General features: G+C 39.0%; 1 protein-coding gene across 5 annotated transcripts in view; it reads right to left on the reverse strand.

Annotated features, from left to right (window-relative positions):
- The window catches only part of nme7 (NME/NM23 family member 7), a 162880-nt gene that overhangs the window by 123112 nt on the left and 20847 nt on the right, over window positions 1-18921 (reverse strand). For all 5 annotated transcript variants that reach the window (XM_060833577.1, XM_060833579.1, XM_060833578.1 and 2 more), the window contains exons 3-6: window positions 15063-15229; window positions 12387-12497; window positions 6203-6398; window positions 825-927 (exon numbers count right to left, since the gene is read on the reverse strand). In XM_060833577.1, coding sequence (XP_060689560.1) covers window positions 825-927; window positions 6203-6398; window positions 12387-12497; window positions 15063-15229 — 577 coding nt within the window. The remainder of the gene's footprint in view (window positions 1-824; window positions 928-6202; window positions 6399-12386; window positions 12498-15062; window positions 15230-18921) is intronic.

Genomic DNA, 18921 nt, shown 5'->3' on the forward strand with positions numbered 1-18921 from the left:
GCTCTTAGAATTTCAAAAGGAACACAAAACTTTGATACAGAAATTTTGTTCCTTGATATCTAAGAGTGGTTTAATATTAATTTAGTTTTATCATATCCATGTGAAACAGCTTGGCCCTTTATTCTGCATTAAAGGCACGAAACAAAAATATTTTTGAAAATCAGTTTTTGTGGCACTTACATAAGTAGAAGTTTCACAAAGCAGACATGCTTCTTATGTACAAAAAAAGAAGAGGGACATATCCCTCCACTTAAAACAATCTGTTCATCTAAAGTACAAAATTAAAACTGCGACAAGTAATATAAAATTATCCCTTAATATGTATTCTTTCCAATCCTTCACTTGTAACACGTATCTTCAGTCTTCTTTAAAATTTATTTTAAATTTAGTTAATTTAAATTATCCTAATTCACATTTTCAGCATATTTCAGCTTTCTTTTTTAAATGTGTTTTGCAATGAGGGTGTTGTTGGCTAGGTTACCATTTATTGCCCTTCCCTGTTTGCCTTCTGTTCTTCATACTCAATTATGAATGATTTTAAATGAAACAACAAACTTTTATTGCAAACAGTATACCATGCAAGCACTTTGTTTTCTAAAATGAAAACTGATGAAATCATGCACATAAAATGATCAAACATACAATGTCTAAGGAAACTGTAATGATTATATTCAAACAGTAATTGGAAGTAAATCTATGGAAAGATGATCAAAGAAAACTAAAGGTTGTGAGTTTGTATGTTAATGCTAAGAAATGAACTACATTTTAATTTCCTTCTGATAAAAAGGAATGCTTTCCTTTACAATGACAAATCTGAAGCTTACCTTCAGCAATAGCATGAGGTTTGATAATGCATAAGGTGCAATCAATACATTTTGCTGTATTTGATGGCCCTTTACCAAGCGATGGGAAAAAAATCTCTAGTTCCTATAAAAACAAGAATACAAAATGAACTGAACAGATCCATTCTGTATTTCTAATACAGAAACAAAGTGCAGTCAATCCCGAAATCTTAAATAAAACCAAGTTCTGACAAAAGATAATCAATCTGAAACACAATCTGTTTCTCTCCTCAGAAATGCTTCAAGAACAGCTGAGTGGTTAATTTGTTCTATTTTCTAAAGTCCTGACTCGCCTCTTCTGCCTACAGAAGGTAGTTGTACTAGCTTCAACCCTATGCCAGCTGAAATGACATCGTTTAGCACAAATTAAGCGTTGAACTTTCAATCTTGCAGGTCTGTACATGTCAGTACCAAGGCAATAGTGTGTTTCCTGAAAAGCAAAAATTAATTATTATTTTGGACCTAATAACTTATTAGCTATAAAACATCTATAAAAATTGGAAAGATTAAATTTCAAGTATGACTAGTTTTATTCATATGGAGGGAACACTCTCTGTCTGAAAGATAAAGCCAAAGGTTTGCTGGTGAAAAAAGGATGGAACAGCCAGTCAAAAATGTATTTTTTAAGATCTTATGTTGTTCGCAAAAAGGATATCCTTGTTAATCTGTTTGTTGACCTGGCTTTCCAGAACATAAATAGCGAGAGCTATCTCAAGGCAAATATTTCTGGACTGGGTGGGGGCATGTGGGGGAATCTCATATGCAAAGAACCAGTGCAGAACAGAAGAAAGCCATTCAGCCCATAAAATCCCTGCCAATTTTTTTGAAAAGAATATGGTTAACCATAAACCCCCATTTTCTCAAACGTATCCATACAACTCCTTCCCCTCAAATATTTACCAAATCCCTTTTTAAAGGCTATTAAAATCTGAATCCGTCATTCCCCCTCAATGTATAAGAAGTTTTAGTCATTTGTCACGATTACAAGTTTTCCTTCATGTTTTTGTTTTATTTTATTCTTTCATGGAATGAGCATTGGCAGTAATGCCTGTATTTGCTGCCTATCCCTAATTGCCCTTGGACTCATTGGCTTCTAGACCATTTCAGAAGCCACTTAAGAGTCCACCATAATGTTGCGGATTTGGAGTCAAATGTAGCTAAAATATTTCCTTTACCAATGGACATTAATGAATCAGATGGGTTTTTACAACAAACCAACAATAGTTTTGTGGTCACTATATTGAGATTAGTCTCTAAATCCATAACCAGAACGACATCTAGGCTTGGACTGAAAAGTGGCAAGTAACATTTGTGCCACACAAGTGCCACAATCTAACCACTGCCTTCTCACATTCAATGGTTTCACCATCATTCAATTCCTCACTATCAACATCCTGGGGGTTAGCAATGACCAGAAACTCAACTGGTCTCACCATATAAATACAGTGGCTACAACAGCAGGTCAGAGGCGAGGAATACTGCAGCAAGTAACCCACCTCCTGACTCCCCAAAGCCTTCTCTTCATCTACAATGCACAAGTCAGGAATATGATGGGTGCAGCTCCAACAACACTCAAGAATCTCAACACCATCCAGCTTGCTTGACTGGCACCACATCTGCAAGCATCCATTCCCTCCACCATCAACACTCAGTAGCAGCAGTTTGTTCTGCATAAATACACTAAAGCTGCTTATTCAGCACCTTCCAAACCCACAGCCACTACCATCTACAAGGACAAGGACAAGATCAGCCAAACATGGGAACACCAAGACTTGCAGGTTCGCCACCAAGCCACTCTTCATCCTGACTTGTAATATTTCACTGTTCCTTCAGTATCGTTAGTCAAAATCCTGGAATTCCCAATCTACTTACAGCGTAAAACTGCAGCAGTTCAAGAAGGAAGCTCACTGTCACCTTCTCAAGGGGAACTAAATGCTAACCATGCAGAGATGCCCACATCTCATAAGTGAGTAAAAAGAGATTGAATTGAATTCAAATTCTACCAGCTGCCATGGTAGGATTTGAACCCACGTCCCCATAATATTAGCATGGATTACTAGAGCAATAACAATCCTGTTATCTCCCCTGCCACTCACATTAAAATTGTGAGTACCAATCATAAAGCCTTCAACTATTGAAAGCAGTTGCTCTTTTGTTCCTTCACCTAAACACTTTATGATTTTAAACACTTCTATAAAATTTCCATTTTGCCTTGTAAGCTCCATGGAAAACAATCCAATCTTTTCTGTCCATCCACATAATAATAATTTCACATCCCTGAAACAATTTCCAGCACGTCTCTTTGTATTGCCTCCATAGCTTTCACGTACATTTGCACAGTATTGAATTAGTGTTTTATGTAGGTTTGGAGTAACATTTTGGCTTTTTTAACTATGTTACTATTTATGAATCTCAGCATCCCATCTTCTTGATTAACTGCTTTATTACCATTTTCAAAGATTCCTGTCAGTTCTGCATTTATACTGTCATAGACATGTACAACTCAGTCCAACTTGTCTATGCCAACCAGATATCCCAAATTAATCTAGTCCCATTTGCCAGCAATTGGCCCATGTTCCTCTAACCCCTCCATATTCATATACCTAACCAGATGCCTGTTAAATGTTGTAATTGTACCAACATCCACCACTTCCTCTGGCAGTTTATTCCATACACACACCACCCTCTGTCTGCAAAAGTTGCCCCTTAGGTCCCTTTAAATCTTTCTCCTCTCACCCTCAACCTACGCCCCCTAAGTTATGAACTCCCTCACCCCAGGGAAAAAATCCTTACCTATTTACCCTATTCATGCTCCTCATGATTTTATAAACCTGTGTAAGGTAATTTATGTAAAATGATTTGGATGTGAACACAGAAAGTGTAGCTAGTAAGTTTGCAGATGAGACCAAAATTGGAAGTGCAGTGGACAGTACATAAGGTAACATCAGAGCACAACTGGATCTTGATTAGATGGACCAGTAGGCAAATGCAGTTTAATTTAGATAAATGTGAGGTGCTGCATTTGGAAAAGGCAAATCAGGGAATAATACACATTGAATAACCTTGGTCAATTAATATTACACCAACAAGCCAATCTCTTAGCTAGACAACAAGGTGCTAAAAACACAAGTTAATGTATGACTGATGTGGTGCCACTGTTTAAGAAAGATGGTAAGGACAAGCCAGGGAACTATAGACCAGTGAGCCTGATATTACTGGTGGGCAAGTTGTTGGAGGGAATCCTGAGGGACAGGATGTACATGTATTTGGAAAGGCAAGGGCTTATTAGGGATAGTCAGCATAGCTTTGTGCATGGGAAATCACGTTCACAAACTTGATTGAGTTTTTTGAGGAAGTAACAAAGAAGATTGATGAGGGCAGAATGGTGGACGTAATCTATATGGACTTCAGTAAGGCGTTCGATATGGTTCCCCATGGGAGACTGGTTAGCAAGGTTAGATCTCATGGAATACAGGGAGAACTAGCCATTTGGATACACAAATAGCTCAAAGGTCAAAGACAGAGGGTGGTGGTGAAGGGTTGTTTTTCAGACTGGAGGCCTGTGACCAGTGGAGTGCCACAAGGATCGGTGCTGGGTTCATTACTTTTCATCATTTGTATAAGTGATTTGGATGTTAGCATTAATACCTCAACAAAAAAAGGAGCAGCCATAAATCTTTGAAAAGTGAACAAACTAAGCAGACAGAAGAAACCAAAATTAATAAAACTGGCATTGATGTTTGAGATGGGCAGCAGGAGACCAGAAGACCCTCAAGAATTATTCTCAGAAGGGAGCAGGAGCAAATCTCCAGGAGGTAAACTCCCAAAGTCTGGAATGAAGGACAGACAATAGTGCCAGAGAGGGTTAATTAACTCATGCAAGTGATCAATATCAGCAGTTTTATCTCCACAGGATATTTCCAAACCTCCTGCACTCTTTCTTTCCTTCTCTTATTTTCTTTGTCAGCTTCCCTCTGAACCTTCTCAATTGTTCTACAAACTGACACCTGCCATTAAACAGAAAATGCATGCCTATTTATCACCAAGATAGCTCTGGATCTGTTTGCCCTAACTTTCCTTTGCTATGCTTAGACTCCCTCTTCTTTAAAATGAGCCAAATTCTTGAGATAATCTTAGATTCAAACCTTTTTGTGCCAGAACCATTCTTACCCCACTGGCTTTCTTATAACTTAATAATGAGTTAATTATTCTTACTTTAAGATTGTACTTTTGTCATATCCAACCCAAAATCTATAATACAATAATTAACAGCTTTGAGAATGTTGCTCGACTGGCACTTGATTCACTTTGCCTACCTCATTCCTAAAAAACAAGCCAAAAATGTCTCCTTTCACATCGACAACAGTATGTTTTCAAACATTTTTCTGAACACATTCTAAGAATTCTTCATCCTCTAGACCTTTTGTACTACTACTATTCCTGACTATATTCAGAAAATTAAAGTCCAACTTTATAACTACTCTATAAAATTCCTTGAAAATTTGTTCATCGACATCTTTCTCACTATTTGGTAGCCTAGAAACTACACAGAGCAATTTGATTGTACCTATTTTTGCTTCTTAGATCTAGTAAATGGATTTTGTCCTGGACTCTCTAGGTCATCCTCTCTCTCCAGCTTTGCAAATTCCTCTTTCATTAATCCTGTTACCATTCTTCCTTTTCCATCTTTTCTAAAAAAAATATTGTATCCAGGAATATTTAGCATTCATTCCTGTTCTGAGCCAGGTCATTTTTATCATCCGTATTATTTCCACAAAGCTAGCTGCTCCTGCAGTTCACCAATCTAACTTCCCACACTCCATACATTCATGTGTGAGCTCTGCAACCCTAATTTAGTCTTTATTATTTTCCCACTTATACTAAATCCACCTGTTATGTTCTCTAAGTCCTGACCCCTACAGTCCATATAAGTGTGGGCCCAGCCTTACCTTCAGATTATCAAAATTTTTTTGCAATGGTCAACAGTAAGCTCAAGTGGGATTTGTAACGATGGGGCTCAATTAAAAAAAAATAATTTTACATCTTCCAGTCTAAGAGTTAAATACTGAAAGATATAATTAAGTAGTTCCCTATCAATTTTCAGGAGGAATAAATGGTTCAAATTGGAAATATCAAATCAGTAAGCAAATATTTTCAAAACAAAGTTTTAGATTAAGATCAACGACAAGATAGGTTTTTCTTGTTCTATGTTCTTCAAGTTCAACCATTAAGTAACTAGACCAGTATTTCTTCAAGCATTTTAACTGAAGCATTCAGGTTTTAAGCCTTTATTAACTAAATAAATTGGCCTCAGAACACAGTTATCTCTCAACCTCACAATCTCATATAAAAATGCTTACTCGAGCTGCAGTTGCAGCACATTCAGAACCATGAGTATTGGCATTGTCAATTCCATAAAGAGCCCGAATTCTGGCTTCACTTTCTGCTCTCCCAGAATCTGGAGATCCAATTAGTTTCCTCCATGAAAAAACAGCCTCATCTCCCATAATTTCCAGTGCAATAGCAGGACCACAAGTTAAATACCTAAGAAGATCGCTGAAAGAGAAAGAAAATCCCATTATCACCTTTTAACAATCCTTACTGAATAATTTGATACATTCAATTTAGTTTCAGCAGAAAAGTTATTGAATAACTTCAACCAATCATTACAAAGACAAAATCTACAATCTCATGTGAATTGTTTGTTCATTTTATCTCAATTTGTTTGACTAAATGTAGACATATGACTTAAAATAGTAAGTTAAAAATCACTCAACACCAAGTTATAGACAAACAGGTTTATTTGGAAGTACAAGTTTTTGGAGCACGCTCCTTCATCTCTGTGTGATTTGTAACTGTCCACCCCAGTCCAACACCGGCATCTCCACATCATGGCTACCATTAAAATATTAAGATCTAGCAAATTGTTTTAATGTAAAATTTTTTGTATGTTATGGATTCAAACACATTGAATTTACACGACATTTATCACTTTTTAGTAAACTGCAATTATGCAATATTGCAGCAATATTGCAAACTAAGTTTTGATGATAGACAATGAATCATTTCTATCTTTCTTGAAAGCTCCCATTTTCCAGCAATGACAACAATACAGGAACAACTAAGAGAAAGTGAGGACCGCAGATGCTGGAGGTCAGAGTCGAGAGTGTGTTGCTGGAAAAGCACAGCAGGTCAGGCAGCAGCCGAGGAGCAGAAGAATTGACTTTTCGGACACAGGACCATTCCTGATGAACGGTTTATGCCCGAAAGGTCGATTCTTCTGCTCCACGGATACTGCCTGACTTGCTGTACTTTCCCAGCAATACGGGAACAATACCTTATAAAGGAAGAATTTCTTTGGAGAAATCTATTGTCTTTACTTTTTGAAGACTGCTATTGATTAAAAAATTAACATTGAATATCGTTGGGCAAGACTGGTCAACATCAGTAAATAAAATCAATGGAATCATGTTACTTCGCAAAAACTTGCATTTATATCAGGCCTTTAGCACAGTAAAATATTTAATGACACTTCACAGGACCAAGTCATCACACTTCATAAGGAATTCACGACAGCCCGCTACAGATAGATTGCTAGGAGCAAATTACTGCAGATGCTGGATTCTGTACTGAAAACAACAAATCCTGGAGATCACAGTGGGTCAGACAGTATCCATGGAGAGACAGTAAGCTAACATTTTGGGTTTAGATAATGAAGTAAGTGTGGAGGGGACAGAATTTATGCTATAATTTGGGGGAATGGAGGGGGCATGGTTAGTATATTTAGGGTGCTGGTGCAGAAATGATAGTAATAGTTCAGATAAAGTGACTAGAATGTGAGGTTGACAGAACAATGGTGGCTCTCCTACCAGACTTAAAGGACTGACACAGGGATGGGGAAAGGGAGACAGGAAAGAGGACATGATAACATGATAAAAGAAAGGGAAGAAATGGTTCACAATTGGAAAGCTGTTGAACTCAATAAAGTCTGAAGGCTATAAAGTGGCAAGTCTGAAAATGAAATGTTGTTCCTCCAGTTTGTGCTGTGATTCACTAGATCACTGCAGCATGCTGTGAACAGACATGTGGGCATGCAAGCAGGATGCATGATAAAATGACTGGCTACAGGAAGGTCAGACACCTGCTTGCACACAGACTGGAGGTGTTCCACAAAACAATGACCCAGTCTGCGTTTGATTTCTCCAATGTAACGTAGGCCACATTGGGTGCAGCAAATACAAGGTACAGGTTAAAAAATGTTTAGGCCCTTGAATGGAGAGCAGGGAGAAGGCAAAGATGCAAATTTTGCACCTTCTATGGTTACATGGCAAGGTGCCATGTGGGGTTGGGGTGGTGGGGGATTTTGGTAGTTGTGGAACGGACTAGGATGTTTGGAGGGAATAATCCTGATGAAATGCACACAGGAAGAGTGAGGGCAAAATGTGTTCAGCGGTGGCAGTATTCTCCTGGAGTTGTGTGAAATGGCGGAGAATGATCATTCGATTGCAGAAGCTGGTGAGATGAAAAGTGAGGACAGCGGAAACCCAATCACACTGGTGTGAGTGATGGGAAGGGTCTAGGGTAGAAGTACGGGTGATAGGGCCCTCAACCACATCTGACTAGTCAACCACAGTGGGTGGCAAACCACAGTCACTGAAGAAGCAAGCCATGTAAACAGTGTTGTTTTGAAAGGTGCCATCATTTGAACAGATGCAAAGTAAGCGAAGGAACTGGGAGAATGAGATGGAGTCCTTACAGGATGTGGAGTGTGACAAGCTGTACTGAAGGTATCTATAGGAGTCAGTGGCTTTGTAGTTAATGGCAGTGGACACTTCATTCCCCCCAAAAAAAAGAAAGAGAGGTCAAGGAAAGGAAGGGAAGTATCGGAAATGGAGGATGTGAAGGTTATAGAGGGATAGAAATTGAATGAAGTTTTCAAGGTCCTGGTGGGAGCATGAAGCAGCACCAAAGCAGTTCTCGATGCTTCAAGAAAAGAGTAGTGCGAGGGGGGCAGTGTAAGACTGGAACAAGGATCATTCCACATACCCCATAAAGCGGATGCCCATTTTGACTTGGTAGATGTGAGTTAATTAGAAGGAGAAATTGTTCAGTGGTGGGACAACACAGCGGCTCAGTGGTTAGCACTGTTGCCTCACAGCACCAGGGACCTGGGTTCGATTCCTGCCTCGGGCAACTGTCTGTGTGGAGTGCACATATCTCCTGGCACTCTGGCTTCCTCCCACAATCCAAAGATGTGCAGGTCAGGTGAATTGGCAATGCCAAATTGCCCATAGTGTTCATTAGTCAGAGGGAAATGGGTCTGGATGGATTACTCTTTGGAGGGTCGGTGTGAACTTGTTGGGCCGAAGGGCCTGTTTCCACAATGTAAGGAATCAAGAGTGAACAAGTTCGGCCAGGCAGAGGAGAGCAGTGGTGAATGGGGATTGTTTAGGCCCCTGGTCAAGGAAGAAGCCGAGAGCTCTCAGACCATCCTGATGGGAAATGGAGGTATGGAGGAATTGGACATCCATGGTGAACAGGAGGCAGTTAGGATCAAGGAACTGGAAATTGTCAATATGGTGGAGGGCATCAGAGGACTCGTGTCAATATGGTGGAGGGCAGATAGATTGCTAACTTGACCAAATAGCAAGGGATGCTGGGTAATTGGCCAAGTAAAACTCTGAAATCACAAAATCCCCTCCCCCACCCTCCTATCCCAGATCCAACCCTCCAACTCTGATCCACCCTCTTGACCTGACTTAACTGTCCATCTTCCTTCCCATCTACCCGCTCTACACTTCCTACTAACCTATCACCATCACCTCCCACCTTTGCACACCTATCAACAAGCCACCTACCTTTCCCCTAGCCTCCCCCTCCACCCCCTATTTATTTCTCAGCCCCCTTCCCAGTCCTGAAGAAGGGTTATGCATATAACATTCACTTTCTTGCTTCTTAAATGCTGTCTGGCCTGCTGTGCTTTTTCCAGCACCACACTTTATCAACTCTAACTCTCCAGCATCTGTAGTCCTCACTTTCTCCCAGCCAGCGATGCCTACGTTCCATGATTGATGAAAAAAAAGTCAGCCCTTGCAGAGGCACCCCGAGACCAAGATAATTGACCATCAACAACCATAACCATCTTCCTTTTTGTACCAGGTATGACTCCAACCATTGAAACAATTTCCCCAATTTACAAATAACTCCAGTTTAACTAAGATTCCGTGCTGAGCCAAATGCGGCCTTGACATCAAGGGCAGTCACTCCTACCTCACATCTGGAGTTCAGTTCTTTTGTCCATGCTTAGACAAAGACATAAAAAGGTTTTGAGCTGTGTTGCCATGCCAGAACTCAATTCACAGTCAGTGAGCAGGTTAACATTGAGCAAGCGGTGCTTGATAGTACTTTCAATGGCCCTACAATTACTTTGCACATCATTGAAAGTAAACTGACGAGTGCAGTAATTGACTAGGTTGGATCTTTTTTCCTCACCCACATTGCCAGTTCCATGACAATGTTGGGGAATGGACAAATCAGAGCTGTATCTTTGTTGAAATCTTCTTTGGTACTCTGAAGTTGAAATGACTGTTGCTCCTGACTGGTAAAATTAAACTATTTGTATGTTAACTAGCAGGTCCGTTAATTCTTTGGTGTTGTAAATGTACATTCCTGATGAAGGGCTTATGCCCGAAACGTCGAATTTCCTGTTCCTTGGATACTGCCTAACCTACTGTGCTTTAACCAGCAACACATTTTCAGCTGTTGTAAATGTAATAAACATTCTTTAATTCAGAATGGAAGGACCAAGGTCAGAGACAAAAAACAGGTAATTTCCTGCTGTGCTGAAAAGATTGTATGTTTCAGGCTGAATGTAACCCTCACTAATCTGGCACTCATTTGCCATTGCAACTGCGACTACTCCAGCACATTCTTCCATTCTCCTCCTGACACCAGGATTGGCTAGCTAGTTTGAGGATATAAATGTCAAGATCATGGCCAGAATTCCCTGTTTCTGTGTTTCCTAACACGTCCCTCAGCAGTTGTTTCTATCTTCTCTCTCTCATAATAAGTGAAACTAACATGGTCATTCTAACAGATGAGAGACTTAACAAATAATCAAGGTGTTTTTCAATTATAATGTCAGTTACATCACACTGTAAACTTTTGCTATAAATTCTGTGTCTAACAACAGTATACTCCACAACCATCTGATGAAGGAGCAGCGCTCCGAAAGCTAGTGCTTCCAATTAACCCTGTTGGATCTGGGTTGGTATAACCTGGTGTTGTCTGATTTTTAACTTTGATTCATTAAATGATCTCAAAATCAAAAGTATTCTAGACAACAGCAAACACAATGAGTGATCCAGTTTGAAATGGGAGAAGAATGAGTCTAAGACTAGTATTTTAAACTTAAGTAAGGTCAGCAGGGATAAGTAGCAGGTTTGTTATTAGACAGAATATAAGTGTTAATAGAAGATACATCATAATAAACAATAAGGAAATGCCCGACTGGAAGAATAAATAGTGTGTGTGTGTGTGTGTGTGTGTGTGTGTGTGTGTGTGTGTGTGTGTGTGTGTGTGTGTGTGTGTAAGCAAAACAAAACACAGGAAACTTACATACTAGTTAGCTTGATGTGTGTCATGGGGAAGGTACTAGAATTAAATCATTAAGGACATTATGCATATTTCCAAGTGCCCAGACTATAATTAGGAATGGACAGTATAGATTTATGGTAAAAACAAGGACTGCAGATGCTGGAAACCAGAGTCTAGATTAGAGCTGTGCTGGAAAAGCACAGCAGGTCAGTCAGCATCTGAGGAGCAGGAAAAGCGACATTTCGGGCAAAAGCCCTTCATCAGGAATAGCTTTATAGATTTATGTCAGAGAAATAAATGTCAGCTGTAGATCTATGTTCCTTTTAAATGAACTGAGAGTTTCTGACTGAACAACTAAACTGGGCATTGAAATGCAGACACCTAACAACCTCTGGCTTTTTCTTATATCCCTGCAATTAATAAGGGGCTTTGATAAGTGGAAAGAAAAAGCCTGTTTCTACTTGTGGAGAGGTCAATTACAAGGGGCCACAGACTTAAGGTGGCTATTATTAGACAGGACATGAGAAGAACTGATTTTCACCCAGAAAGTAATGGGTGTCTTGTATGATTTTAAAGAAAAAATAAATATTTTTTGGAGTAAAGATGTACTGCACATGCATCATAGACTGTACAGCACAAGAATTGCAAACTGTGAACGTGCAGTCTGCTACATTCACTAGTTGCAAAAATCGTTGTAATGTTCTCCAGGAATGCATCCTTGTGACTAGCAGGACATGCTATGTCATACACACAAATCCATAGATGTGAGGAGGCACAGCCTATTCCTTGACTGCTAAACAGTGGCACTTAAACTGTTGATTTTTTTTTCCATCCCAGATAAGGTTGCAGTTCTCAATGTAGAGGCGTTGCTTTACAAAGAAGGTTTTGAAATTCAACAGATCAAGAAAGCTTAACAGCATGAATTTAAAAAACTAGTGAATTATTTACCTTGTCAGGTCTATCATTTTTGCCTTGGATATTACAAGTCCTGAGCTGTACAGCCGGTCAACCAATTTTCCAAATTTAAGATCAGAACCTGGCTTTATTATACCTAGTGTCCTGGAAGAGAAATAAAGAGCAAAAAGATTGTTCAATATCTAGGCCATTAACATTGTGAACTTTGACCAAAGTGAGTAATATAGAAGAAATCCCAATTCTAGATTATTGGGGAAAAATGTAATTTGCCATTTTGCTAGTGCCAGTAACAACAAAATGTTTTCCACAAATTTAGGTTTTATGTTTCAATTCTGACAGGCGCAAGGGAATGAATCAAATAAAAATGGATCTATGTGCAGAAGGTAGATGATATCTGGTTTAGAAAAATAAATGCTGAAATTGAAGGGTTAATCCATCTTTTCTTTCTTCAAAGACTGCAGACCCAAAATGCATTATAATCTATTTGTATTGCTAGAAATATAAAAATGTAATGACCCTTTGTTTTGTAATATAAACTGAGAGAAATGGAAGCTTGGCCACATGTTGCAGAGAATATACCTTTATTTGCATTTGATGTTTGTGTGTGGTGCATTATATTCCCCCTCCAACACCATTTCAATTTTATTCCGTTCTTATTTTAGTATGCTCCCTTTTTTTTTTAAACTGTTGGGTAGTTAGTGACAAGGATGATGCTTTACTTCTCAAAAGGGTCTTGCAGCACAGTGGCACAGTCCCTAGCCCTGAGTCAGAAGGCCCAGGTTCACTTTTTACCCCCACCAAAAGTATGTCATAACTTGTCTGATTAAAAACATTAAGAGGTGAGTTCTTTGATTTGGTGATTAGAAAGATTGGTGGTGGGTTTTAATAGAAAAAAAGGCAAAAGAAAAGGATAGAAGAGAAAAGAAACAGGGACCAAGGGGCTTTACTATTACAATGATAGTGCTCCGAGCACTGAACCAGGAGAATCAGGGTTCAAGTCACACCTGCTCCACAATGAGAAAGAACATCTCTAAACAACTTGATTGGAAAATATCTGAAACAGGAACCAATTGATAATAGAAAAGAACTGAGAAGAGGAACGCAGGGAAATGTCTGTGCTAACAAATCGTTTAATTACATTCTCAGTGCTTCAAGACTCCAAACTCGATGATTTAATAAAATGAAAATGGTAGCATTAATTTTAATGTTACTGATGGCACCCAACTCTACCTCATCAGCATCCCTTTCGATTCTTTCACTGTTGCTAAATTATTAGGCTGCAAATTTCCTCAAATTACATCCTGCTCCCACCTGTGCATTTACAAAGGCTGTCTATCTTGAGGGGGTGCTGGCTACCTTAAGAGAGTGAGAGCAAGAGCACAAGAGGAAGAAAGAGAATGGGTCGGCAGTAAGAGAAAAGGAAGAAGAGGAAGAGGGAAGAGGAAATGCTCTACTTTTGTCAGGCTGAACATAGCCGTTCGTTATAGATGAGAGGGGTTTTAAATATGTATAAAAGTTTAGTTATGTTTTTCCATAGAGAATAGGGAAAACCCATTGGGTCATATCTTCTCACCCAGGGATAGGCAGATTAGATGTCTATGCACTAAATATCATCCTGTTCCTAAAGGTATGGGCATAAACAGACCTATAGTCAATTCCAGAGACATCTGGCAAAACTATTTCTCACTCCATAGGTGCACGGTGGCTCAGTGGTCAGCACTGCTGCCTCAAAGCATCAGGGACCGGGGTACAATTTCAACACCAGGCGACCATCTTGTATGGAGTTTGCACATTCTCCCTGTGTCTGCGTGGGTTTCGTCTGGGTGCTACGGTTTCCTCCCACAGTCCAAAGATGTGCAGGTTAGGTGAACTGACCATGCTAAATTGCTCATAGTGTTCAGAGATGTGTTGGTTAGGTGCATTAGTCAGGGGTATATGTAGAGTAATTGGATAGGGGGAATTGGTCTGTGTGGGTTACTTTTCGGAGGGTCCATGTGGCCTTGTTGAGCCGAATGGCCTGTTTCCACACTGTAGGGATTCTGTGAATCTACAACTTCCAAGACTATTGCATGACCATTTTTCAGCATATATCCAATCTACTGCCTCTTTGAAGGATTGTACTAAACCAGTTCACTGTTAACTACAAAAGTAAACTTATGGACATCCACCTTCCCTCCCTGCTTCCTCACTATAATAAACTTGACTGCTCATTCTAAGACAGCCCCATTACATCAAAGACAACCTTTATGCCTCAACTTTAACAAACCAGGATTAGATTTTCACCAAGTCTCTCTTTCTCTCTCTCTCTCTCTCTCTCTCGAGTACATAAACAATGCACCATTTATATTTATAACTCAAAGTTCACAACAGACAGCTAGGGAGAGTTTCTTTGAATTTACAGCAAATTACTAATACATTAATTTGACTAAAGCAATAAAAATCAGCTGAACTATATGCAAAGACTGATCCAATTCAAGCACAGGAAATGAAAAAAAAACAAAATGATGGATTCATTCAAATACGTGACCATTTTATAGACGAACTATCCAGTCAAAATTTGATCAGCTTTACCATCATATTACTGTGGGATAGGATTTTCACAATTAAAGAATCTTATGTGTCTGAATGGCATTTTAATACTAATTTGATCCAATTACACCTTCAGTCATTAGTGTGAACTCTGAATATAACGTGAAACTAAATTCTTACTTTTGTTTCTTATTTCCCAGTTTGAGAGCTGTGTATTGGTCTCCATAGCCTACTAAATGGAGCTGACGAGCATACACAGTAATTACACTGTCAACAAACAAGTCTTCTTGCCGCAATTGTTCATATTTTGTCCGTTTCAGAAAGGTACGGCGGTTCTTGATATCATACTGTAAAATGTCAAAATTGGATATCAACATATTTATTCACAAAATAAAACAAACCCCGAAAAGAAGGTTAAAATAACATCACACACAAAATTACAACACTTTCCACAAAAGAGCACAAAGTGTTCACATTACGAAAAAAAATTCCCACAAGCTGCCAGCCTGCCACAGGCTCCTACATTAATTCACTGGCGACAGTCATTCCCTTAAGAATATGGATGTCTGCTTTCTTTCAATAAATTGAAGTTAACGCCTACTTGTGCAGTAGTGGGATCCGGAATGCAACAATAACACTCCCTTGTGATCTGGACTGGCTCTCTGTTACCAAAACGCATGAATTGTTTTAATATTTTGGAAAGCAGACCAGGTATTGTTTCATTGGTTTGGAAGCAGCTTAAGTCCACAGTAGACAAAACATGCAGAATGCTGAGTATGATGAAATTAACCTTGGTATAATCAGTTGAATTTGCATTCCAATGTAAAAAAATAGATTCACTAGCCAACTTGGACGGGCTCAACACTGAAAGACAAACTTGTTCTGCCACCTGTCATTTTTACAATACAGATGTTATTACTTCCTCACTGTCTTGCTGCTGTTTTGACTGACTTCCAATTCCAAGTTTCAACACACCCAGCCCCATGGGAATGAATTGGCTTGGTGGTTAAAAGTAGCAAAATGCTTACTGCAGTATTCCAGAAATGGTCTCAACTGCCACATTATAGCCATTCAATTTTCAGAGGTATTGGCTCAGCATAGCACACAAGTCTAAGAACCCAAAGATAAAGTGAGCAATCAATTAGTGCAAGGGTAGAGGGGAATTCTGATGGATATGATTAAGCAAAACTAGTGCCTACTGTGTCCATGTGATACTGACAACACCATAAGTAACAGGGTTCAGAAATAGACAAACACACAGATGACCAAGTTGACCAACGTGAAGCAACTAATAACATCACTATAGAGATATATGCATCAGATGGACTTCAGTAGTTCAAGAATTATACTCCAAACGGTCTCCTTAAGGAGAATGGACAACATATGCTAGCTTTATCAGCAATAATGAGTCATGAACATCAAGAGGATTGGAGGAAAGATATATTAAATGAAGAGTCAGAGACTTGTTGCCAATGGTCTTGAGTTTGTGGGACACTAGCCAAGAAAGTAGTGGAGGCAGGGTAGAAGTAGATAAATTCTTGACTAACAATGGAGTGAAAGGGTATCAAGAGAAGGCAGTAAAGCAGAGTGGAGACCACAATCAGATCAGTGGAGAGGTTTCAAGGGCCAAATGACCTACTCCTGCTCCTAATTTGTACATTTATATGTATATGCACAACAGGATGATTTCTTAGTAAAAACGGAAAGAACTTCAGATGCTGTAAATCAGTAACAAAAACAGACGTTGCTGGAGTAGCTCAGCAGGGCAGGCAGCATCTGTGAAGAGAAATCAAAGTTAATGTTTCTGGTCCAGTGACCCTTCCTCAGATACGTTCACTCATGCTACCAGACCTGCTGAGCTTTTCTAGCAACGTCTGTTTTTATTGAGGATAATTTTTATTGTGGCAATGACAGTCTACCACCACCAAATGTATAACAGTACCAAACAACATAGCAATGGTCTCAGTATTTTAGATGTGTAGTGAAAATCGTTATTTGTTGCATCTGTCAACATGAGAGGAAACTAAAAGACATTCTATGCTCAAAGTTGATATTGCAACTAATGATGGTACACGAAGTAAGGGATATAAATATAGGTTTTGGGTAAGAAATACAAGAAAGTGGGGAGGGAAGGCTAAACCTCTTGGAAAAAAAACACACAAATAGTAATAATTTGGAACTTGTTTGCTATAAGGATGGTAGAGGGAGATAATAATTGATTTGAGATGAAAATTGAATAGACACTGCAGGGAAATATACTTGCAGGGCTATAGAAATCAGTGGGAAAACTGAACTTAGAATTAATACCCAGGCAGAGGTGAGGACTGCAGATGCTGGAAACCAGAGTTTAGATTAGAGTAGTGCTGGAAAAGCACAACAGGTCAGGCAGCATCTGATGAGCAGGAAAATCGACATTTCGGGCAAAAGCCCTTCATCGAAGGGCTGTTGCCCGAAACATCGATTTTCCTGCTTCTCGGTCGCTGCCTAACCTGCTGTGCTTTCCCAGCACCACTCTAATCTGAATTAATACCCAGACAGCCGGCATGATTTCAACGAAAAATGGCCTTCATGCAGTAATGACTTTATAACTCTATAATGCTGATTTAGTTAATTGTATCTTTTGCAGTTGGTAATGACACAATGGCAATGACTTGTATTGAAAATCCAATTTCAAAGTCTATTTGCATCATCCCATTTTTAGGGATTAATAGAGGATTATCTGATTCATCCTTTTAACAGACTAAATTAAGCTCCTTGCACCATCTGTACATAAAGGCAACATTTCACCAAGTTGATCGAAGATCAACTTTGTAGTTATGAAGAAAATGGGTGAGTGAAAAATTCATACTTAATTGATCATATAGTCAAACATTGCTCATGGGATAACTTTAAAGTAACATCAAACAGTAGAACTCAGTTGCCTCATCTCAGGTTTTATTTACATTTAAGGCAGCAATATTTTGGATAATTTTATCTTGCAAAATTTAACATATCTTCAACTGATGTACTAAACTGTTCCATTCACATCTCACTGAGTAGAGGACCATCTCTGTATAAAATTAGTAAACCCTTTGTTTACGTAGTAAGTATTTTTTAAACGTTTTACTAAAGTAACACAAATTTTGATTAAACTATAAAATTAATCAAGGCAGAAGGTTGGAAACTAGGTAATTTCAAACCTTAGGCAACAATGTATAAGTAATTTTTTGGATAGAAATTGATTCCAGTTCTAAAATCCTACATAACTTAATTTTTAGTGGAGCAAGGTGGCGATTATAATCCCTAGAATCACAGAACTTCTGTTCCATCCTTAGTGTAAAGAAAGTCTAAAATTTTGGTATCAATTCTAGGTGCATAGTAATCTTGTTAATTCTCAGGTCTACTAAGCTCAAAACTATTTAAAGCAAATGCTTTTCATTTTTTTAAAACAAAATCATGTATTGTTTCTCATCTTATGTTGATGAGATCCCTTGTATCTACTTAGAGTGTAAGCTGTAATGGTTTAAGTCAATAGTGATCCTCACAGCCAGACAGAATAATGCAAAAAATAAGCATAAATTCAGATTTTCAAATCAGTTACAGGAGGCAGTCAACTGTTGATTTCAAACAAACTAACTCCTTGGGAACATGGCAATAGTGATCAGGAATCGAGCATTTATTAAAAATTCAGTTTCAGACTTCTGTTACATGTGCTAGAACCTCGTTCAATCATTACATACTGAAGAACCCCAAAAGGATAATTAAATTGACAAATAATCACAGGTGAGCTGAAAATGTGTTGCTGGTTAAAGCACAGCAGGTTAGGCAGCATCCAAGGAACAGGAAATTCAACGTTTCGGGCCAGAGCCCTTCATCAGGAATGAAGAGAGGGTGCCAGGCAGGCTAAGATAAAAGGTAGGGAGGAGGGACTTGGGGGAGGGGCGATGGAGATGTGATAGGTGGAAGGAGGTCAAGGTGAAGGTGATAGGCCGGAGTGGGGTGGGGGCGGAGAGGTCAGGAAGAGGATTGCAGGTTAGGAGGGCGGTGCTGAGTTCAAGGG

The sequence above is a fragment of the Hemiscyllium ocellatum genome, chromosome 12, assembly GCF_020745735.1.
Source record: "Hemiscyllium ocellatum isolate sHemOce1 chromosome 12, sHemOce1.pat.X.cur, whole genome shotgun sequence".
NCBI lineage: Eukaryota > Metazoa > Chordata > Chondrichthyes > Orectolobiformes > Hemiscylliidae > Hemiscyllium > Hemiscyllium ocellatum.